General features: G+C 43.1%; 1 protein-coding gene across 5 annotated transcripts in view; it reads right to left on the bottom strand.

Annotated features, from left to right (window-relative positions):
* eva1ba (eva-1 homolog Ba (C. elegans)) overlaps positions 1 to 24,384 on the bottom strand; it is a 75,003-nt gene that overhangs the window by 5,616 nt on the left and 45,003 nt on the right. For 3 of the 5 annotated variants that reach the window (XM_072548569.1, XM_072548570.1, XM_072548571.1), the window contains exons 2-3: positions 14,847 to 15,014; positions 2,362 to 2,492 (exon numbers count right to left, since the gene is read on the bottom strand). In XM_072548569.1, the coding sequence (XP_072404670.1) occupies positions 2,362 to 2,428 (67 nt within the window). In that variant the 5' untranslated portion in view covers positions 2,429 to 2,492; positions 14,847 to 15,014. The remainder of the gene's footprint in view (positions 1 to 2,361; positions 2,493 to 14,846; positions 15,015 to 24,384) is intronic. The other 2 variants (XM_072548572.1, XM_072548573.1) reach the window with 1 other exon arrangement.

Here is a 24,384-nt window from a genome sequence, read left to right as displayed (position 1 = left end):
CATGACATCATCACCTCGTAAAAGTGCATGAGAATTCAGCTCCCCCCCAAAAAAGGAGCTCTCAAGAAAATCTCAAGAGAGGCCTCAAAAAAAGATAAGTTATTTTCACACAAGGTAGCAAGTCTGACATTTTTGTTCATTGTTCCTGGTAGCAGTAGGCCTTTTTTTGTAGTAGATGGCTATGACCACAAGAGTACAGTTTAAAAACAAACTACATTCATGTGCGACTGCAGTATCACAGAGACCAGTCATATCAATGCAAGCCCCTCTCCAAGTTGTGCCATTCCAACCTGGGCAAGATAGTGTCACTCCCTCATTGCCACGGTGAGCAAATCCGGAATTCACTTGTACCAGCCCCACAGAATTCACATTGACCAGAACTTGGGCGGCACAGTGGCTCAGTGGTTACCACAGCACCAGCGACCCAGGTTCGATTCCAGTCTCGGGCAACTGTCTGTGTGGAGTTTGCACATTCTCCCAGTGTCTGCATGGGTTTCTTCCCACACAGTCCAAAGGTGTGCAGGTCAGGGTGAATTGGACATGCTAAATTTCCCATAGCTTTCAGGGATGTATAGGTTAGGGGTAAATGTAAAGTAATGGGTTGGGTGGGATACTCTTCAGAAGGGTCAGTGTGGACTTGTAGCGCCCAAGGCCCAGTTTCTACGCTGTAGGGATTCTAGTCTATGAAACTCTAGATCGAGAACATGACCCACTGGCATTTTCTCCAGAGCTATTCAGAGATGGACAAGGTATTTCAGTCTTGCAAGTGACACCCAGTTCCCAAGACTGAATGTTTGAGATAAGCCTGAGGGCTGGTAGTAAATTTCCTTCCGTTTAAAATAAAATGGCTATAGGTGAACAAATTCAATCTTTGTGACAATCCAATAGGAGAAAATACTGCAGATTCGCAAATCTGATACAGGAACAAAACAGAGCACACAAGAAAAGCATGGCTGGTCTGTGGAGAGATGCTGAAGGTTGACAACTTTTCTGAAACACTAGCTCTGTACCTCCCTACAGTTAATGCCCAACCTGCTAACTTCATGGGCTGCACGGTGGCTCAGTGGTTAGCACTGCTGCCTCTCAGCACCAGGGACATGGGTTCAATTCCACCCTCAGGCAACTGGCTGTGCAGAGTTTGCACATTCTCTCCGCATTTGTGTGGGCTTCCTCTGGGTGCTCTGCTTTCCTCCCACAATCCAAAGATAAGCAGTTAGGCGGATTGGCCATGCTAGAGTGTCCAGGGATGTAAAAGGCTAGGTAGATTAGTCAAGGGAAATCCAGGGCCCAAAGAATGGGATTGGGCTGGGTGGGATGCTCTTCAGAGAGGTAGTGCAGACTTGATGGGCCAAATGACCTCTTTCTGCACTGAAGGGATTCTATAATTTATTCCAGCTTTAATTTTGCTTTTAATTCATTGTCAGTTTTACGGAGACCAACTTTCTATTTTCAGATTCCTTTTAAAAAGTAAGATTCTCAAACTGCCACTGTGGGACTTAGAATCATATTTTCTAGATTGTTAGTTCAGATTTCGAGATTCAATTAGTTCACTAACATAACTCTACACCACTGGACCGCTACAATGAAGGACTGAATGCCTCAGTAGGTTTTAACATTGGCCTTTCATCTCTTCTGAGGGAACATACTGAAAAGCACTCGGCATGTTTTGACATTGTGCACTGATATGTGCATTTATATTAGTATCAAACTGAAAATAGTTAGTAATGGGAGAATAGAAGACTTAAATCAGGCTGTTTTTTTCTCCCCAGCTAGCCGCAGTACCTTATTTTGGATGTGGAGGTGCTGGAGTTGGATTGGGGGGGGGAACAACGTCAGAATTCACATGACACCAGGTTATGGTCCAACAGATTTAGTTAAAATCACCAGCTTTCAGAGCGCTGTTCCTTTGTCAGGTGAAGAAACAGTGCTCCAAAAGCTTGGTGATTTTAAATAAACCTGTTGCACTATAACCCGCGGTTGTGTGACTCCTTGTTTTGTAATGAGACACAGAGTAACATGTCCTTTAAAGATACCTTGTTTGTCATTCAGTTTCCAGGTAGCAACAGGAGTTCAGATGCAGGAAGACGCATTCCACTCTGAAACAGTATTTGGGATGAATGGAGAGGCTTATAAAATCATGAGGGGCATAGACAGGGTGAACAGCAAAGTCTTTTTCCTCAGGTGGGGGAATTCAAAGCTAGACAGCATAGGTTTAAGGTGAGAGGATAAAGATTTGAAAAAGGCCTGACAGGCAACTTTTTCACACAGGGGATGGTTCATATGTAGAATGAACTGCCAGGGGAAGTGGCAGAGGCAAGTATGATTAAAATATTTAAGCCCAAGGTGGTATTAGGTACTTACATTTGATTTGCATGTATGCCTGGATGCTGTTGGTGAGGAGGGTCACCTCTGCCTTTGGAATATCCATTCAGCTCAGCAGGTAAGGGCAGCCTTGCCAAGGGGTCAGCGCAGGAAATGTTTCGTCCGAAGATCTGGAAACGCAGAAGACATTTGTAATCACGTGTAGCTGTCAAGGTGCACTGCCCCCAGGTCAGGCAATGAACATTCCCTCTGATGGCCCGAGCCTGGGGTGGCAATGTTTCCTGGGGTCCTGGCGGGTGTCGGAGCAATGGTTAGAGTTGCCACCTCACAATGAATACATTCCTGGAGATTAACTCACTGTTACCCAACCTGTCAAACCACCTATCCCCCACATCTCCAATATTTTTGAACAGCAAAGAAAAATTTAGACACACGTCTTAATTTAAACACTTCTACGACCACTTTCTCTTGGGTTTCTCTTGCAGTAATGTGCAGAAAATTAACAGCAAATATCTGGAGTTTGCTAACCCAGGTATTGAGTTTAAAGGTCGTGCCCTGGATCATCCATGGAGTCTTCATACTGTGCATTACTTCGAAGTTCGATGCTGTCTATAAATCCTAGTTTCCTGTAGGATATTTGAACCACCAGCTGACATTCCCCACACTCCTGGAAGACAACCATATTAGGTTAGATTAGATTCCCTACAGTATGGAAACAGGCTCTTCGGTCCAACAGGTCCCCACCGACCCTCCGAAGAGTAACCCACTCAGACCCATTCCCTTACCCTATATTTACCCCAGACTAATGAACCTAACACTATGGGGCAATTTCCCATGGTCAATTCACCCTAACCTGCACATCTTTGGATTGTGGGAGGAAACCGGAGCACCCAGAGGAAACCCAGGCAGACAAGGGCAGAACGTGCAAACTCCACACAGACGGTCACCCGTGGCAGGAATCGAACCCGGGTTCCTTGTGCTGTGAGGCTGCAGTGCTAACCACTGAGCCCTCACATTAATTCATGGCCACTCTGGGAGAGACAAGCCAGCAGAGCATAGACTGGAGGTGGAATGAGCGGTGCGGTTGAGGCTAATGCTGAGGAGGCTCAAAATTACACTAAGGCTAGCTGTTACTGAAGGAGACACCATGGGTGGTCTAATGTTTGTCAGTGAAGAACACTGGGTTATTGAGCAAAATCTGTGCTCATTATTATTTTGTTCTGGGCGGCACGGTGGCACAGTGGTTAGCACTGCTGCCTCACAGCGCCAGAGACCCGGGGTTCAATTCCCGCCTCAGGCGACTGACTGTGTGGAGTTTGCACGTTCTCCCCGTGTCTGCGTGGGTTTCCTCCGGGTGCTCCGGTTTCCTCCCACAGTCCAAAGATGTGCAGGTCAGGTGAATTGGCCATGCTAAATTGCCCGTAGTGTTAGGTCAGGGGTAAATGTAGGGGTATGGGTGGGTTGCGCTTCGGCGGGTCGGTGTGGACTTGTTGGGCCGAAGGGCCTGTTTCCACACTGTAAGTAATCTAATCTATTGCAACAGGAGAAAGTTTAGTGAACAAATGTTTGTACAAGGCCAATTTTATGCACAGTTTGTTCGAAAATCCGATTCAAGCTTAACAATTCTTGTCGAAGCAGGAACCATTAAATGTTTGAATTTTTCTCAGTGACCCTTTGAGTGTTTGTACTGACAAGGTCGGATGCTGTGTTAAGCATTGGAGGAGATGGGTGAAAATCTCCAATTAATTGAAAACACATGTGTATATATATTAACATTCCTTTCTCCTCCAGGGGCAATCCAGAAATATTCTGGATCCCTTGATCAATGAGCCCAGAATTAAAGCCACTGACTGAAATAGTCCAAAGGTGAGCAGGTTCGGTGAATTGGCCAAGCTAAATTGCCCACAGTGTTCAGAGATGTGTAGGCTGGGTGTATTAGTAAGGGGAAATATAAAGGAAGAAATGGGTCTAGGTGGGATACTCTTCAGAGGGTCAGTGTGGACTGTTGAGCCTAATGGCCTGTTTCCACACTAGATTCCGTGGTGATAAAACAAAACATTCTCTGATTACTCTCAAATGTTTCTGAGCAGTTTTCAAAATCTGGCATTACACTTGCCTGCAGAAGGGTCTCCTAGCCTTGTTGGCACAACAAGTACTTTCTGGCTCAGGGAATGCAAACACTGCACCTACACTGCAGCCTTCCTTCACTTAGTCCATCAGTTAAATCTACCTGTCTGCTTTTACCAAGGATCCATCTGGTTAATGGAGCATGTGAATCTCTTTTCCAGCTGATTTTCTCTCTCTCGTCTTGAGAGTGAATAGGATATCCCCCTTATTAGAGAAGTCAAATACCGGGTCATCTGGACTTAGTAACTAGTAGAAACCGTAGAGGGAAGTTAGAAGAAAATGTTTCCACTTAAAGAGGCTGGTGAGGATCTGAGAGTTTCCTCCTGAAAGAGGCCGAAACTTCTGTCAGAGTTATGGTCTAGAAGGAGGTCATTCAGCCCATTGATCCTGCTCCTGTTCCATTCCCTGGTGTCAATCTCCTATCTTTCCCCCATATCTGTCCGTGTCATTTCTATCCCAATATTCAATCAATGCCCTCTTGAATGCCTCGACTGAACCTGCCTCCACCATTTTTCCAGACACTGCATTCCATACAGTGGAGTGAAAAAGTTTCTCTCAAATTACCCTTGCATCATTTGCGCATCACTGTTAAAAAGCTCTTTGAGTTGCATTTGAACCTACATGGCTTCAGATCTGAAAGGTGGGATAATATAGATTGTACTTTAATCAGACAATATAGATATGGGGGTCCAAACTGCCTCTTTTCTTTGCCACACATTCCCTACATTTCAAGCCACCACAATGTGTCCAAAATGGAAAAATTGATTGGTGAGGGTCTGTGGATGTGAAGCCATGTCATAAAGTGTGGAGTCCCAGATGTTGACAGTCATCCTTTTTCAAGGTTTACTTTTTGAATGGAACGTCTGTCTATTCCAAATTGCTGCCATGTTACACTACAAGGGCTGTGGGAGTGTAAGTATATCTGCTGTGCTGTCAGGGAGGAAGTTCCAGGATTTTGACCCAGTGACAATGAGGGGATGGCAATATATTTCCAAGTCAAGATAGGGAGTGGTTTGGAGGGGAACTTGCAGGGGGTGGTGTTCCCAAGAATCTACTGCCTCATGTTCCTTCTCGATGGTAGAGACCATGGGTTTGGAAAGTGCCAAAGGGACCTTAGTGAGTTGCTGCAGTGCATCTTGCAGATGGTCAGCATTGCTCCCACTGTGCATCAGTGATGGATGGGCAGGATATTGTGGACAGGATGCCAATTGAGTAGGTTTGTTTCCAGGTCTTTTGCTTGAGAATATTGACTGCTTCATTATCAGAGTTTCTCCAGCTGCTTCTGTTTTCATTTCAGATTTCCAGCATCCTCGGTTCTTTTTTTTTGTACTAAAGGTATGGGCATCACTGGCCAGGCTGGCATTTATTGCCAATGCTAGGACAACCTCTCTGCGTGCCCCCACCAAGGATGACGCCACCCCCAGCACAGCACTCGGCACATGCCCTCCATCCTGACCAGACACCACAACCTACTTTGAATGTGCCTGAAAATCCACCCAATCACTTCTCCTTAACTAAATCTGCCCAGGGAAACCAACGAGCTGATGCTGTCAGTGTTTCACAACCAGGATTTAAGCAAATCTGCCCGGTACCCAGTTGCCACGACAGCGGAATTTGATAAGGCAGTCCAGGCTGCAGCAGGACAGGTTTCTTGGATTTGGGATCGCACAGCTGAATGCAATGAAAATCTCCTTTGCAAAGGAAGGAATGGTGAGGATGATCAAAATGGTTACTTCCAAGATTATTTTCAAAAGCTGTTACTTTTTATTTTTTAAATTGGGGCCTGTATGCGGTTACTGTAAATATCCAGCTGCCCTCAAGGTGGGAGTTGGTACGGAGATTCCTACCTGAACAATTGTAATTCCTACAGTGATGCTGTCCAGGATTTTAACCCAATTACAATGAAAGGATGGCAGCATATTTGCAAATGGATGAATTGAGGAGGTAATTGAAGCTACATGACTTGAACCTACATGACATAATTCTCTGTGACAAGAGAAAATGTATATAGGAAAGCAAAAGGTGTTGCTGTTTCCAATAAGCAGGGGTCAGTGATTAATGGCAAGTCAATTTCCACTTTTATTACAAGGCATTCCATAAATATTAACTGCTGTTCTTGGGAACCGGACTTTGTGATTTAACCATTTTACTTGTGAAACCTGGAAAGCAGATGCCTTAGTTACAGAGATCAGAGCAAAACCTGGCTGCTCCTTGTCACTTGCAAGTGTGGTAGGTGACCAAGTCTGCTCCAGTAGAAGGTCCAGATGGAGTTCTGCAGGATTTCTTGGTCGACCTTCAGTAGGAGAGCCAGAAGTTTAACCTTGCCTCCGGTCAGGAAATTGGGAGAGTGAGCGATTGTCCCAATTTCCTGTGGACAATGAGAACCATAGGTTTGGAGGATGGACAGGGCTCTGCTTATCCTCAAGGTAGACTGATGGATTAAAGTTGTTTCCATTATTAATCAATCTGGGAGGAATTATATCACTGTGTTGGTTCTCATACTGCTCCTTATGATAAATCTTACCAGTGCTAGGTTTTATAAAGATGGTTATACTGGGACTTGCCTCAGTTAAGGGCAGCACGGTGGCTCAGTGGTTAGCACTGCTGCCTCACAGCACCAGGGACCCAGGTTCGATTCCAGTCTTGGGTGACTGTGCAAACTCTACCCATTCTCCCTGTGTCTGCGTGGGTTTCCTCTGGGTGCTCTGGTTTCCTCCCACAGTCCAAAGATGTGCAGGTCAGGTGAATTGGCCATGCTAAATTGCCCGTAGTGTTAGGTGCTTTAGTCAGAGGGAAATGGTTTTGGGTGGGTTGCTCTTCGGAGGGTTGGTGTGGACTTGTTGGGCCGAAGGGCCTGTTTCCACACTGTAGGGAATTTATTCTAATCTTAAAAAAGGAGCAGGTGGTCACCTACTAGTTTCACCCAGCGTTAAATCAACGGGACTCTGTCATCATGGACAACAAGGCCCAGATCGAGTCCTTTCAAAATAGAGTGGAAGATTTAACATCTGATTGTAAAAGGATGTTGTGTGCTTGCTGCTTTCAGAGGAAAAGACTGTTCTCCATTTCAGCAAGAATTCTGGCGGGAGCACAATTGTTAGTTAAAGACTTAGGACCAGTGAAAATTTAAATACCCTGGAGGGTGGGTGTGTGTCTGTCTGTGTCTCCAGGAGAAGTCACTGAGTTGGTCTTGCTTCTGGAAGTTGTTTTGGGAATTGTCAGAAAATGAAGGAAAACGACTTGTGATGGATGCTGGACCTTACTATTCAGTGAAATAAGGAGAAATGAGCCTGTTAAAAACTGGTACTAAATTCAAACAGATTCCTGCGAAGAATACAATTCTGTGAAGAGAAGGATGTAGTGTATTATCACAGCTCAAGGTTTCTGGTCATGTATTCAACTAATAAAGTGAAATTCTGGATTGGTGGTGCTGGAAGAGCACAGCAGTTCAGGCAGCGTCCAACGAGCAGCGAAATCAACGTTTCGGGCAAAAGCCCTTCATCAGGAAACGTCGATTTTACTGCTCGTTGGATGCTGCCTGAACTGCTGTGCTTTTCCAGCACCACTAATCCAGAATTTGGTTTCCAGCATCTGCAGTTATTGTTTTTACCTAATAAAGTGAAATACCTACTTAAGTAATGTCTAGTTGTTGTTGTTTTTGGTTTGTTTGTTACAAGTTTTTAAAATGTGAAATCTCATTGTGTGATCCTGTCAGTTGTCATTGGAGGCTCAAATCCCAAAAGGTGCTGGTTTCAAGGAGATTTGTGCACAAATTATAGAACAGCATCAGGAAACGTTTTGGAATATGGCAGGAATGTGATTCAGTCTGTAAGACAGTGCACTAAGAAGGGCGCTCTCATCAGACTCCACTTTGATATGAAACCTTGCTGAACATAAACATTCGTCAAAAGATTTTGATGATAATTATTTGGAACGCGAACAGAGATCACACTGCCACAGAGACAATCTTTAAGATTGATAGCATGGTCAAACTTACATTGGAAAAAGGTTCCAAATGAACCAGATTTGATAAATCTCAACCAAATTCCTAGCGGAAATTGATTAGCTGCAATCATTCTTTGGCAGAGCCACAGATTGAAAATAGCAGATTGACATAGAAGAGATTTTTCCCAGTGTTTTTTTAAAATGGTGATATGAGAGAAGCTTTGGGTCTGAATGTATCCAACCCTGATAAATTAGGATTCAATCTGCTGATCAGAAGACAGTTTAAAATCAGAGCCCAAACAATGTCCTGCTGTACAGCCAAGGGGGAGCAATCTAGGAACAAATTCTGTAATCCTGTCGGTGAACAGAGATGTGAACACCAAGGTATCAGCAATCTAACAGACCCAGAGTACTTAGCTCTTAATGGCACATTAACAGACCCCCTACACCCAAACACACACACACACACACACACACACACACGATAGCTGCACTTATACACAGGCTACTTTGTGTTGCATACATGTACCAATGTCTTTAACTGTGTGTATGTGTGAGAGATTTTCTGCATGCCTGTGGATAAAGTATGTTCACGTGTACTTGAATGGCTTGGCCTATATAGCTGTGTGTGTTACTTTTGAAAAAAACAGGAACCAAGACTGACTATCTTGCAACTTTTTTTAGAAAAAAGCTAGACACCTTCCGTTTTAGAGTTTTGAGGTAAAGATTTCGAGGCACCGTTCCTTAATTACTATCACAAAATTCAGCTGATTTCCCTTCCATTACTGTCAATGGATAAAATAAATGCTCCCACATCAGATTGCACACAGTCTCCTCCTTACCCACCCACCAGCCTGATTACGGAGTTGAATCACCAATAGTTGCACCATAAACCTCAAAGTTAATTTTTTTTCTTGTGTGCAATTTCTTATAGGAACTAATTACCAAGGCTTAGCAAATCCAAGTAGTGGGGATTGCTAGTAGTCAATGAGCTCACAGAGTTATAGAGATGTTCAACATGGGAACAGGCCCTTCAGTCCAACTTGTCCATTCTGACCAGACACCCAAAACTGATCTAGTCCCATTTGCCAGCATTTGGCCCAAATCCCTCTTAGGTCCTGCCTATTCATATATCCTTCCGGATGACTTATAAATGTTGGAATTGTACCAGCTGCTATCACCTCCTCTGGCAGCTCCTTCCATACATGCACAATCCTCTGCATGAAAAAGTTGCCCCTTAGGTCCCTTTTAAATCTTTCCCCTCTCACTTTAAACCTACACCCTCTAAGTTTTGCACTCCACTACCGTGGGGAAAAGAGCTTGGCCATCCAACCTATCCATACCACTCATGATTTTATAAACCTCCAAAAAGGTCACTCAGGGGGGAAAAAAAAGTCCCAGTCTGTCCAGCCTCTCCTTTTAACTTAAACCCTCAAGTCTCAGTAAAATCCTTGTAAATCTTTTCTGAACCCTTTCAAGTTTCACAACATCTTTTTCTATAGCAGGGAGACCAGAATTGAACACAGTATTCTAAAAGTGGCCTAACCAATGTCACAACATGGCCTCTCAACTCCTATACTCAATGCACTTACCAATAAAGTTAAAAAATCACACAACACCAGGTTATAGTCCAACAGGTTTATTTGGAAGCACTAGCTACCTGTTGAAGGAGCAGAGTTCTGAAAGCTAGTACTTCCAAAAACTCAATAAAGGCAAGTGTAGTCATTTAGGGGAATCCTTCTTCACTACCCTGTCTACCTGTGAGTTCAACAAATATGGATCCAAGCACAGAACAATCTTTCATTCTTGCAACTTAGATGATATAAAACATGATTTAAAAAGAACTATTTTTAAAATCTGACATCATGAGAATGATCATGCTTCTTCACTAAATTCTGTCGTAATTAATAAAAATGACTTTTACAGCTGGATGATGAAACCTCACTTACATTCGGTTGCTTTGTACCTGTTTAATCATTAATAATCCTTTGTGATGAATTTGTATTTGGACTATATTTCTGGAACTGATATCGGAGAATTATTAATGAAAGCATTTGCAAAGCTTGGACCGACCAGTTGGAGATTTTGGATTTTGTTCCGTGATATGATGTTACAGGTTGTTAGCACAAACTACAAAATTCACAACAGTGGGTGGCATTCAAAGCAAGCAAATGCAGTGAACTAGCATGTTCAGGAAGAGGACAACACACGCGCAACTCTATAAACAGTGTTGAATAAGTTAAAGAAATCACAAATTATTCCAGACCCAATGATTATCAAAAGTAAGAATCATCATAGAGTCATACAGCTCAGACACAGACCTTTCAGTCTAACTAGTCCACGCCGAACATAATCACAAACTAAACTAGTCCCACCTGTCTGCTCCTGGCCCAATATCCCCTCCAAGCCTTTCCCATTCATGTATCCATCCAAATTTGTTTAAACATAATTATGTCCGTATCCACCACTTCCTGAGGAAGTTCTCTCCACAGGTGTATCACCCTCTATCCTATGGTGAAACTTGAAAGGGTTCGGAAAAAATTTATAAGGATATTGCCAGGGTTGGAGGATTTGAGCTATAGGGAGAGGCTGAATAAGCTGGGGCTATTGTCCCTGGAGCGTCGGAGGCTGAGGGTGAATCTTATACAGGTTTATAAAATCTTGAGGGGAAAGGATAGGGTGAATAGTCAAGGTCTTTTCCGCAAGGTAGGGGAATCCAAAACTAGGGGGCACAGACTTAAGGACAGAGGGGAAAAATTTAAAATGGATCTAAGGGGCAACCTTTTCACGCAGAGGGTGGTGCATGTATGGAATGAGCTGCCAGAGGAAGTGGTGGAGACTGGTACAACTACAGCATTTAAAAGGCAGCTGGATGGTTATATGAATAGGAAGGGTTTAGAGGGATATGGGCCAAGTGCTGCCAAATGGGACTAGATAGAATATCTGGTAGACATGGGTGAGTTGGACCAAAAGGTCTGATTCCATGATGTACATCTACATGACTCTGTCAAAGTATGTAGCCAAGCAATAGAGTACAAGTCAGAGGAGCTGGTGATCAAACCATCACTTTGTAATTGCTATAGGTGCCCAGTCAGATTACTGGGGCAGAAGGATGCCATTCAAGGCCTGCTTGCCAATTCTCCAGGTCAATCTGGAGTCTCCAGAAATTTCAAATTAATCTCTTTCTGTAAGAAGTGGCAAATCATAGGGGTTTTCAAAACATGACCTAGTTTGAAAAATTGCTTTGAACACTACTGCTTAAAAGTACAGTATTGGAGATGTTGGAAAGGGTAGATTGGCTCGGCAGGTGGTTGGTAGCAGAGGGGCCCATGATGTAAACTCCAGAATACATCAAACCAGAGTTGGAAGCTCCACCTGGAAAGAATCCAAAATCCTAAGAGCTAACCTTAGAACATAGCCCATTTCAGCGCAGTACAGGCCCTTCAGCCCTCGAATTCGCACCGACCTGTGGAACCAATCTGAAACGCAACTAACTGACACTATTCCATTTTCATCTGTATATTTATTCAATAACCATTTAAATGCCGTTAAAGTTAGCGAGTCTATTATTGTTGCAGGCAATGCCTTCCACGCCCTTACTACTCTCTGAGTAAAGAGACTACCTCTGACACCTGCCCTATGTCTATCACCCCTCAAATTAAAGCTATGTCCTCTCTTGATAGCCATCACCAGAGGGAAAAGGCTCTCACTGTCCACCCTATCTAACCCTCTGGTTATCTTATATGTCTCAATTAAGTCACCTCTCAACCCTCTCTCTAAAGAAAACAACCTGAAGTCCCTCAGCCTTTCCTCATAAGGCCTTCCTTCCATACCAGGCAACATCCTAGTAAATCTCTTTTGCACCCTTTCCAAAGCTTCCACATCCTTCCCATAATGCGGTGACCAAAACTGTATAAAATACTCCAAGTGTGGCCGCACCAGAGTTTTGTACAGCTGCAGCATGGCCTCGATGCTCCAAAACTCAATTCCTCTATCAGTAAAAGCTCATACACCGTATGCCTTCTTAACAACCCTATCAACCTGGGGGCAACTTTCAAGGATCTATGTACATCTTCTCTCCCAAAGATTTGAGTTACAAGGAAAGATTAGAGAAACTGGTAGCTTTTTAACCTGAGAGCAGCACCTCTCAAGTGACCATTTTGAGGTACTAATGAGTGGAAGGGGTGGCTTTCAATGAAATATGGTAACATTAGAACTGATATTTAGAGGTTTATCATTGTATAAAGTGTGATCAAGGCATGGAAGCAAAGTTTAATGAGGTATAGAAGGGAAAAAGAAAACCCGATAATTATTTTTACCACAATGGAACAAATTTAGGGCTTTTCAGAATGGGTGTGTCAATGGGACGCCACATTTGGAAATTAGACAGAGACCCCCTCTGGAAATGTTGGGTGGATATTGACTGGGGTCAGCAACAAAAGAGGTGCATTCTCCTTTACAACACCATAACCTAATGATAGTACCTGGTACAGCTCAGGAATAACTTTCACTGTTGTTAAACTCTGAGAAGAGACTTGAAATAGTGACGTGAATTAATGGAGAAGATTAAGGGAAGAAGAGAGAAAGGAGGAACAGAAAAGACAAACGTTTCTCAGGTGACTCCTGTCTTTCTATAGTCAAATTGCCTGAATGTAGCATAATTCGAATTCAGTTTGCAAGCTTGTTTCGAACGATTATTTGAAGAGTTTTCAAAAAGCGAATCAAGCTGAAAAGCCTTCTCCAGTTATAGCCCACAACTTAGCCACAAATGACCATCTCATGTGACAGAAAAACCATTCAGTTAATAAATCACCTGTGAGTGACTTGATGGTGTAAAATATGGGGGAAATAAAGTTTGCCTCGCAAGATCATGTGGTACAAACAGGAGTCAACCAATAAAGGCTTCCTCCATGTCAAATATACTGAAATCAAAACTTGGATCTTCTCTCCCCCCTGCAATCTATAGGTTCTCACAATCACATCGCAACATCACTCGAACACCATATCTCTTGCCGGTGTTTGTATTCGTTCAGTTATGCTGCTGTTCACTAGCCTGTCACTTAAACCTCTCCATTCACAAATATAGACTTTGACCAAGTTGGAACCACGTGACCATAATAATTTCACAAAGCATTTCAGCGAATATATTTAACATCCCCTTTGTTAAGATTATTTTTACAAAGCAAGTGTTAGGAGGGTGTAGTTTGAGGCAACTGTCATCATCCAGTGTTTGCCACTTCACTCCTCCCTGTCATTCTGTGGTTCTGCGGCTGCCTGGTTGCTTTGTTCGTTCTTCAAGGTTCTCATTACAAGACCAACTTGCATCAATACTGGACCTTTAAATAGTACAACATCTCAACACCCTTCACAAAGATATAAATAGGTCACCAAACAAAAGCAGAGATATTAGGGCAATTTACCAAAAACGTGGTCAAACAGATAGGGCTTCAGCAGCATCTTAAAGGAAGGACAGAATGGTCTAATAGTTTTCCTGAGCACTAGTCATGGGTGGCAAAGGGCTAGTAGGGATGGAAAGTTGCAGACAGAAATGTTCCATTGAGCCCACAACCAGATCAGCCATGATCTTGTTGAAGGTCAGGGCAGGTTCACAGCGCTGAAAGGTCTAGTTCTGATCTAAAGTCCTATGTTGCTCTGTCCCCATGTTCCCATGAGATAGTGGAATGTTTTAGAGAAAGAATTTCAGAGCTTAGGACCAACGCAGCTGAAAGCACAGCCAGCATTAGGGTGAAGGGAAGGTGCACAAAAGAAACATTGAGCACCTTATTAATGATAAGGGAGCCCTGCTTCAAGTCCAATCCTGGTTTGACATAGAATCATAGACTCCCTACAGAGTGGAAGCAAGCCATTTGGCCCATCAAGTCCACACTGAGCCTCAAAAGACCTTCCCACCCAGATCCAATTCCTTACCCTATACCCGTAACCACACACTTCCTATGGCTAATCCACCGAGCCTGCACACCCCTGGACACAATGGACAATTTAGCACGGCCAATCCACCTAACTTGCACATCATTAGACTATGGGAGGAAACTGGTGCACCCAGAGGAAACCCACGCAGACACTGGGAGAAATGTGCAAACCCAACATGAACAGTTGCCAGAGGGTGGAATTAAACCTGGTTCTTTGGCGCTGTGAGACAGCAGAGCTAATCACTCAGCCCCTAGTTCTGCAATTTATGGCAGAGTGAGCATGGGCAAAAGGCTTGATTGAAAGGCTTCTCCTTTCAAACTGGGGGCCCTGAATCAAGCTATTTGATCCCAATATAATTAGCCCAGACCACAGCTCAAACCCAGGAGCATTCTGGTCCACAGAAATTAGCAACACTCCCAACATGGTGCAACCACTCAGAGGGGCATTCTGGGAGATTAGTGGAATCGTTACAACAATTATTGAGTCTTTAAAACGGAGGTAAAATAAATAAAATTACTCACTGGAATAATGGAGAAGTCCAGACAGGAAGGTTCCAATGAGATGTTGTTCACATTGCCTAATAAATTAAAATAGAAAGAACTCTCCAAGAAGTATGATGTGCTGTAGGCATTGTTTCACTCAGCAGTCTATCTTCAACTTTCACTTTTCTTCCGCCAATGTTTTAAGCTCTGAAAAACAAAGATAACAGCTGACTATAGATTCCCAGGATTCCCACACTGTGCCTATGCTAACTCTTGGAAAGAGGAATCTCTCACCTCATTGACCAAGCCCGGAATCTTTTCCCACCTTACAAGTATCCACTCAATTTCTGCTTAGAAGCTTAGCGATTCACTCTCCCTTTCTCACTTGCCAAATTACAACAACTTGCAGCCTAACGCAATTACTGCTCATCTTCCCTCTGGCTTTTCTATGAACTGTCTTAACAAAGACTTAAAAATCAGTGTTTAATGGGTTTCAGTGCTACCAAGGTCTCAACTGATGTCCATTTCCAGCAATTCACAGCAACTGAAAGACTCAAATCCCACCTCCCCACTCCATATCTTCCTGACATACAGGTTGGTGTTGGCAGTTGGAGAGAATCAGGGACATAGACAATCTCTCTAGGGTCACATATCATTCCATCCTCCCCAAAAGGGTCCATTGGCAAAACAAAATCCAGAATAATCCATGTTTGGGATACTTTCACAACCTTTTAAATGTTTAAACCATGTTGCCCAACATAAATTATTGGATTGCCAATTCTGCTTGACCATATTCCAGAAGGATCATCACGTGGTCACAAAGCTCCGACCCCTGGCTCCGACCATTGGTCACCTAACAACTATCCTCAGAATGTGTTACCTTCATCCAAGCAAAAATAATCAATAGCATCCTTGTTTCACTCATTCATTCATGGGATAAGGGCATAACTGGCTAGGCCAGTATTTCTTGCCCATTCCTAATTGCTCAGTGGGCAATTAAGAGTCAACCACATTGCCATGGGTCTGGAGTCACACATAGGCCAGACCAGTTAAGGATGTCACTTTCCTTCCTGAAGGACATTTGTGAACCGGATGAGTTTTTCTGAAAATCAAAATTGGATTTGTAGACATTAGACTCTTAATCCCAGATTTTCACTGAATTCAAATTCCACTACCTGCTTTGGCAGGATTTGAACCGGGGCTGTGAGTACATTATCTGGGTCTCTGGGTTAACACTCCAGGAATAATACACCAGGCCATCACCTCCCCTTAATTGGATGATTCACAATTGTCAGTAAACTTGCTATTTTTTTTGTCTATCTCCAATATTGATTCAAATCTCCCTCCCATAATCTTCTCAGTGTCAAGGAGGTCACCTGATTTATTGATCCTATCGAAGTCTCCATGGGCATTGTCCTCCCTATATGGGACAAAACTGATTCACTCAAAAGGCTGTGGAATCTTTGAGACAGTCATGGAAGAGACATGCCATCAAAACTGCAGAAGCATTCATGGGACCACTCAGGAAATCTTCCAATTTGGTCAATATACCATATTAATCCACCAGAAGTTAAATTATTTTAGACAAAGTCCAGTTATATATTTTTTAGATAGAGATATATTTCAAATAACCATCCGCCATAAGATTACCAAACCTCTGGCCGACTTGCCCTTATGTATAATAAATATTTTTAAGCAACCCGTTCACTCACGACTGGAGCAGGTGGGACTTGAACCCAAGTCTTCTAGCTCAGAGATATGGATACTTTCACAGCACTACAAAAGCCCTCTAAATTGTACACATTTCGTAACCAATTATTTCACAACACTTGTCTACTTTTAACCCCAGGGATTTGCCATCCTATTAACAGGATTAGGTGCGAACACACCACATGCCTGCATGTTATAATGCACACTGCCTCAGAATAATGTGCATCCATGCATGTTACAACTTGCAATGTGCCAAGTCATTGGAAGTTTTAAAAGTGCCCAAAAAAAGTACATCTGTTTCATTATTGCCCTGCTTTTATCTCAGTTCCATTGATTCTGGCATCAACCTTTGCGTTTCCATATCACCATTTTACAGTGTGTCTGGACTACCGTGGGCAGCACAGTGGCACAGTGGTTAGCACTGCTGCCTCACAGCGCCAGAGACCTGGGTTCAATTCCCCGCCTCAGGCGACTGACTGTGTGGAGTTTGCACGTTCTCCCAGTGTCTGTGTGGGTTTCCTCCGAGTGCTCCGGTTTCCTCCCACAGTCCAAAGATGTGCAGGTCAGGTGAATTGGCCATCCTAAATTGCCTGTAGTGTAGGTAAGGGGTAGATGTAGGGGTCTGGGTGGGTTGCGCTTCGGCGGATCGGTGTGGACTTGTTGGGCCGAAGGGCCTGTTGTTTCCACACTGTAAGTAACCTAACCTAACCTAATCTAATCTAATCTACAGCACCATGTAGTCACAGTCAAACCTAATCCCTCCCTTCCTCACAGAAACCTCACACTGCTGTGAGTCCAGCTTATTGTACTAGTAGACAAGTCAGATCCCAGAATGAAATAGGATTCAATTCCAGAATCCAACCTGCCTCAATGGATCACATGTAATTTTTGTCTAGTTTGCTAATGTGTTGGGTACTCTGAACTGAAACATGTTCACATGAGGCTGCAGATGTGCTTTAACAACAGAACATAGGTTTGTTACCCCCCCAAAAAAAGGGAAGGATACCTGCTGTCTCTATGGATTCATACACCAATCCAATCCCACACCAGCCTGGTAGATTCTTAACTGTCGCACTGAAGCTGCCCAGCTAACCATCAGTTCAGGGAAAGAAATTTGATGGTAGTTTTATCAACAATGTCAACTTCCCAAGAATTAGAAATAGCTCAAAGTGATGTGCACATCTTTGTAAACTCGAAAGAATGAATTTCAGCAGTAAAAGCTTTTCTCATTACAACTGAATGACGTAAGGCTCCAGGGTCTGAGCATGAAAAATAGAAGTGCAATAACAGAGATATGCTAACAATTCTAAAGGAACATAGGTCTGCAATGTCTTGTTCTACAGTAAATGAACTCATTTCTTTCTATTCTCTGTAAATGCCCAGCGGTCTTTATAGAATGTAATTCCCAATTCCCCAGCTCCAGGCATAAGTGATGGATTGCAGAATTCTTGGCAGGAGAGAAGAGGTACAAATATTTCCCATCATGTCTTTAACCTCTCAGCAAAATATTCAGGGGGCTGATTTCCAAATCAAACAGTTGCTACTGAGTCCTCTGAGAAAGCGGATAGGGGGTTGGAAAGGCATGATGTTCAGAGAAGGGCAATTGTCAATGTGTAGTAAGTGTGTTTATTAACACTCACCAGATGGAATCAGTTCAATGTCTGGTGGTGTTGCTTTCCACGATTAGCTTTTAACACCATTTGAAGAATGGATGTGGTGGGGTGCGGGAAATAAAATACCTTAAGTAACCTTCAATTCCATTGTATAAAAGCAAAATACTGCAAAGGCTGGAAATGTGAAATTAGAGGAAAGTGCAGGAGAAACTCAGCAGGTTCTGCAGCATCCGTGGAGAGAGACAGAGAGAGACAGAGGGAGGGAGTGGGTGGGGGGGGGGGGGGCGGAAAGAGACTGAGGAGAGGCAGAACTGGAGAGTGAACAAGACCAGAGCAAGCACACAAGTGCACAGGCAAGATATAAAATTAATATTGAGAGTCCAGTGGGTTGGCATACTAGCCTTGAAATGTTAATTCTGTTTCTTTCTACCCGACCTACTGAGTCCTTCCAGCACTTTGTTTTTATCTCTGTTCCATCAATGCTGGCATCAATCGTTGCATTTCCAAATCACCATTTTTCAGGGTGTGTCTGAACTACAGCACTATGTGGGGCTAGTGACAATCACCATTAAACCTAATCCCTCCCTACCTTCGAGACACCTCCTAATGCCGTGATCCCAGCTGATGGTACTACTGGACAAGTCAGATCCCATAATGAAGCATGACTCAATTCCAGAATCAAACCTAACCTAATTTTTCTCCTTAGTCTTTTAGCTGTGTTTATCTTTGCCGCCTGAGAAAATATTGTACACTTTTCACTGTCCTCCTGCACTTGAGTACACGTGGCAATAAAAAAATTTAAACCTAAATCCAACTGACTCCTTCCAATTTTTATTCTTGAACTGTAGGAATATTGATGCCATCAGAAGCTGAAAGAAATTTATGATCCTTTCATAATTTTCTTGGCCCGAGTTTCTTGAATTATAACAACCTGATGATTACTGTCGCAAACTCTCCTGGTTTGGAAACTTCGTAATCTAGAAAAATACGCTGCTGCTGTGGTGACTGAACTCGGTCCTTCGGCTAAGTGAGGAACTAAATTCTGAATTCAACTTTTGATTCTTCTCAACTAACAGCTCGAGTCTCTGCCCTGAAGTCAAAACAATACTAATGGCTTAATGTGATTACACTGTCTGTCATAAACCTCAAAGTATAAACTTTTTATTCCACGAACACACTTGCGTTCTCTTGATCCCTAGATTGAAGTCACATCTCCTTAAAACTGGTGCGCTTAGTTTCAGAATGACTTTGACCTTATCTCTCCTTAACAGCACTACCTCACAGCCATATGCCTCTCTTTGTAAAACAAACCAAGTTTCAAAAACGGTGATATATTTTACACACCTTTCCCCACAGTGCACACTTTCCATCAATGTTCGCTGAACAATAAATCAGCGACAGGAACCTTCCTTGGTTCCATCCCCAATGATGCCACATCTGGCATCCACTCTGATGAAGGTCACAATCCCAACACAGTCAAGGGTGAATCCTTGGGAGCAGTGGAGCCAGCAAATGGTCCCATGAATGGAGTCTGACCTAATGTTACCATTTACTTAGATTGCAAAAAATTACAGTGGAATCTCATTTCAACCAACACTGGTTGAGGGTTGAAGTGTGGCAGGGTGGTTGTTTGTCCTTTCATGATAAATGCCAGGAAATGGCACTGCTAATTCTGTATTCAAGGAAGTTTTTGCATTTTCCCACTCTCGCTCCATTGACAAAATACAGATTCTCCCAGTAACTATAAACTCAAAGAATTATGAAATCAGATAATCATGCCTCAATGAGGTGATCATTGACTGTTTTATAAGCACAAATAGTCAAACAATGTGGAAAAATTAATCCTTGTTTTTAAATAATACAATGATTTATTTGTTGGCTTTCTGGTAGTAGGGATCAAACTGAGAGACTTGAGCTAATTCTGAAGGTAACTTATGTTATTAAAACAGCCAATCTCTTGACAGAGACCTGCATTTGCAAACAAAAAGGGAAGTTTTAACCATCCTAGTTCCTCCTGATGTGAAGCCTGGAGTCTCACTGCATGTACATCATACACATAATTAGCCAGCAACTCAGACCTGCCCAAAGCCCCAATTAAAAGCATTTGGCTGAGATTATACTGGAAAAAAAAAACAGGAAGAAGTTATTATAAGCGAACCTTTTGACCCAGTCTGAGCCACATCCTTGAAGTGCTCTCGGATACCAATTAAGTCTCAATTGCTTCTCACACAGGGAATATCCTGAGAAGTATAGGAAGGCCTGAACATATCTTAGTTTTGTTATGGAAAAATACTTTAATAAGGAATGGATTGTTTCAGGCCCATGGGCCTGTTCAGAACCATTTGCCTGAATAGAGAAAAAAAAATCAGGTGTGCAAATGAGAAACGGTTTCCATTTTGTTTCAGAAATGGAACCATCCTTTCTCTATTAGGCCCAGGCTGCAGGGGTAACACATGTTTGGAACAGCTACTTAAAGGACAGTGACAGTGACTGAACAATGAATTTCTTGGTTATTTTTAGTACATTGTGAGGGAGTCTCCAAAATAATTGACCATGGATCCGGGGTTGGTGCCATTTCTCATGCTCATCTGTGACCAGGGTTCTTCTTGTAGAAGTCAGCTGACCTGGAAGGGTTAACTATCAAACTTTGGGTTATCTCCATCCCCTAAGATGATCCCTGGTTGGGAAGGACTGTCTTATGAGCAAAGGCTAAAGAGAGTGGGACTCTACCCACGAGGAGAATGTAACAATGATCTCGTTGTAACATATCAAATTCCTAAGGGGATTGATAGGTAAATACAGAGAGGATGCTTCCCCCCTCATAGGAGAGTCTCGGATCAGAAGACAGTCTCAGAATAAAGGAGTGCCAATTTAAGACTTGAGATCAGGGAGAATTTCTTTTCTCGGAAGGTGGAATGTCTTTGGAACTCTTTGCCGCAGAGAGCTGTGGGGGCAGAGTCCTTGCTTATATTTAAGACCAAGATATATAAATTCTTGATCAGTAGGAAAATCATGGGTTATGGGGAAAACGCAGGAAAGTGAACATGAGGAATGTGGGATCTAGCGAATGGCAGGACAAGCTCGTAGGGCTGAATGGTCTACAGTTCCAATTTGTCATGGCCTTCTATATAAATGACTGTATCTGGGTGGAGCTATGTAGTCTGCAGTTACGACCCTGTAGTCTGTAATTATATAGTTTAGAGTTTGCCACCACCTCATAGTTACAGTGTTATTTATGATTTGGAGATGCCGGTGTTGGACTGGGGTGTACAAAGTTCAAAATCACACAACACCAGATTATGGTCCAACAGGTTTAATTGGAAGCACACTAGCTTTCGGAGCACTGCTCCTTCGTCAGGTTGTTGATGAAGGAGCGACGCTCTGAAAGCTAGTGTGATTCCAATTATACCTGGTGGGCTATAATCTGGTGTTGTGTGATTTTTAACAGTATTATTTGCATGGCAATTGTTGTTTGGTAGCATAGAACTTCAGTATTGCTAGGACACAAAAAAAACCCTTTGAATCCAATGCACATCGGGACAATTCAAAAATTCACATTTCAAATGGGAACTGCTCTGAGGAACACAAGACAGAACATTTTGACATGTCTTTTACAGTATTACCCCATAATATAGTTATCTCATCTCATTCTTCCATAACTGACTATCGTATTGGTATGAAATAAACATATGTTACTCAACAACATGGATGTAAGTTTGCTTGCTAAGCTGGAAGGTTCATTTTCAGATGTTTCATCACCATGCTAGGTAACATCATCAGTGAGCCTCTGGTGAAGCACTGGTGGTATAGCCCGCTTTTATTTATGTGCTCAGTTAACATGCTGTTTGTTGGAGATTTCCAAGTGGTTAGCCTTTGCAACTCTAGCCTAACACTAGAAGTGATACTGTGATCATTTTCTCCTTCATTCATCTTTAATAACAAGCAACACTTTCCCTTAAAACAAGATGCCAGCTGCAAATACATCTCATTACAGCGGTGAAGAGTGGAGGGCTTCTCACTGGCTAGAATTTCCAATGCGAAATGTGTCAAATGTTGCTCCTATTAATCATAGCTCAGTTAATACTAAAGGCTGCCTCATCCAGAAACATTACAGTTTAGGATGGTGAAGGAGGAAATGTTGCACAGAATGGGCCACGTTACATTATTGAGGAAGCTTTATTCTGGAATATGGATGCTCATTACTTGACCTGCAAGGCCTTGATACCAACAGACAAAATATTTTGTTCCTCAGCGCTGACTACCCTGGACTTGGCAAGCACAGCAAAAAAGATTACCTCCTTTAGCACAGTACAACAATACAAAAGGGAGCAGGGCAATGACCAGTGTGCGCAAAGAATAGAGGGGCAGGTGAATGGTGGAAGCAAGGGTGGACTGAAAAGACAGGATTGCGGGAAACATGGTGGCTCAGTGGTTAGCACTGCTACCTCACAATGCCAGGGACCTGGGTTTGAATCCAGCCTTGGGAGACTGTGTAGAGTTTACACATTCTCCCAGTGTCTGCATGGACTTCCTCCAGATAATCCAGTTTTCTCCCACAGTCCAACAGATGTGCAGGTTAAAGTGGATTGGCCATGCTACATTGCCCATGGGGTCCAGAGATTTGCAGGCTAGGTGGTCGGTGATGACAAACATGGGGTTATGAGGACAGGGTGGGACAGTGGGTCTAGGTGGATAGATGTTTGGAGGGTTGGTGCAGACTCAATGGGCTGAACAGCCTCTGTCTGCACTGTAGGATTCGACAACTCTAATTGTCACATATCAGGGAGAGGAACCAGATCCAGGTCAGAATGGATACAGAACAGGGTTAAATAGATTATAGCTCAGGGGATGTACTGGGGTCAACACAGTCCAGGACTGCACATTGACAAGGCTGCAATATACCAAATGGATTGGGTTTAAGCAAATCTCAGAACACTGGAAGAGGCAATATATCATTTTTGTTTAAGAAAAGCAGACTGACATCTCTCTGTGGTTTTTTTTGTGGAATGTAACCACTGCAATGTATGGAATTTTGTTTTTTTTTAAAAAAAAAGGTTAACTCCACGCACACTACTTCATATGCCAGGTTTTACATCGAATGAATACATTACTGGTCAAGAAAATTTTAGGAACTTTGAAAGAGAGTTGGTTTGCTGCTATTTCTCTTATTGAATTTATAAAACAGCCTTCAACAGGAAACGGTGTAAAGGGCAGAGAAAGAAGGGGGTATTGACGTGTTAAATTTGTATCCTGGGGTGTCTCAGCAGCTCAGCCCCACTGCAGAGTAAAAGTAGACGACTCTGTGCAGTTTCTTGCTGCTTAAAGTGATAATATTAGCTGACTAGTAAAAGGGCACCCAGACTTGGCGATTGTGAGGTGATGAGGGAAATTCTTGGCCCCAATTGTCTTGTCAAAATGAGCATTGTACATTAACTGAAGAACTGTGAAGTCTTGTCATGATTGAGTGATGCACCAGGCACTATTGATCCCTTTTCAACCCTAGATCAACAGGCTGTACTTGTGACCCTACAGTCAGACAATCACTGGTTCAAATCCCCCTTCAAAGACCTGAGCTCAGAATCTAGATAGATACTCAGCGCTCTCCTGACATGTGCTACACCATTGGAAGCGCAGTCTTTTTGGACAGGATGTTCTGAAGAAGGGTCCATGGACTAAAACGTTAACTCTAATCTCGCTCCATCAACCTTGCTGAACCTTTCCAACAATTCCTGTTTTCCAGCATCTGCAGTTCTTTCGGTTTTTTTAAATTTAAGATGTTTAATCCTCTGCCCACACTGAGTTAATATATTTTAGTGGGCGGCACGGTGGCACAGTGGTTAGCACTGCTGCCTCACAGCGCCAGAGACCCGGGTTCAATTCCCGCCTCAGGCGACTGACTGTGTGGAGTTTGCACGTTCTCCCCGTGTCTGCGTGGGTTTCCTCCGGGTGCTCCAGTTTCCTCCCGCAGTCCAAAGATGTGCAAGTCAGGTGAATTGGCCATGCTCAATTGCCCATCGTGTTAGGTGCATTAGTCAGAGGGGAATGGGTTTGGGTGGGTTGCTCTTCGGAGGGTCGGTGTGGACTTGTTGGGCCGAAGGGCCTGTTTCCACACTGTAGGGAATCTACTATAACCTAAACATTTCAAAAAGGTGCAGGAGAGTGCTCCCTGGTGTTCTGATGTTGATTAACCCATCAGTAAACATCACTAAAAATAGATGATCTGGTCATTAGCACATCGTTGTTAGTGGGAGTTG

The sequence above is a fragment of the Chiloscyllium punctatum genome, chromosome 27 (assembly GCF_047496795.1).
Source record: "Chiloscyllium punctatum isolate Juve2018m chromosome 27, sChiPun1.3, whole genome shotgun sequence".
In the NCBI taxonomy this organism is placed as follows: Eukaryota; Metazoa; Chordata; class Chondrichthyes; order Orectolobiformes; family Hemiscylliidae; genus Chiloscyllium; species Chiloscyllium punctatum.
Note: the sequence above shows the minus strand (reverse complement) of the source record. Positions and strands in the feature narration are given on the sequence as shown.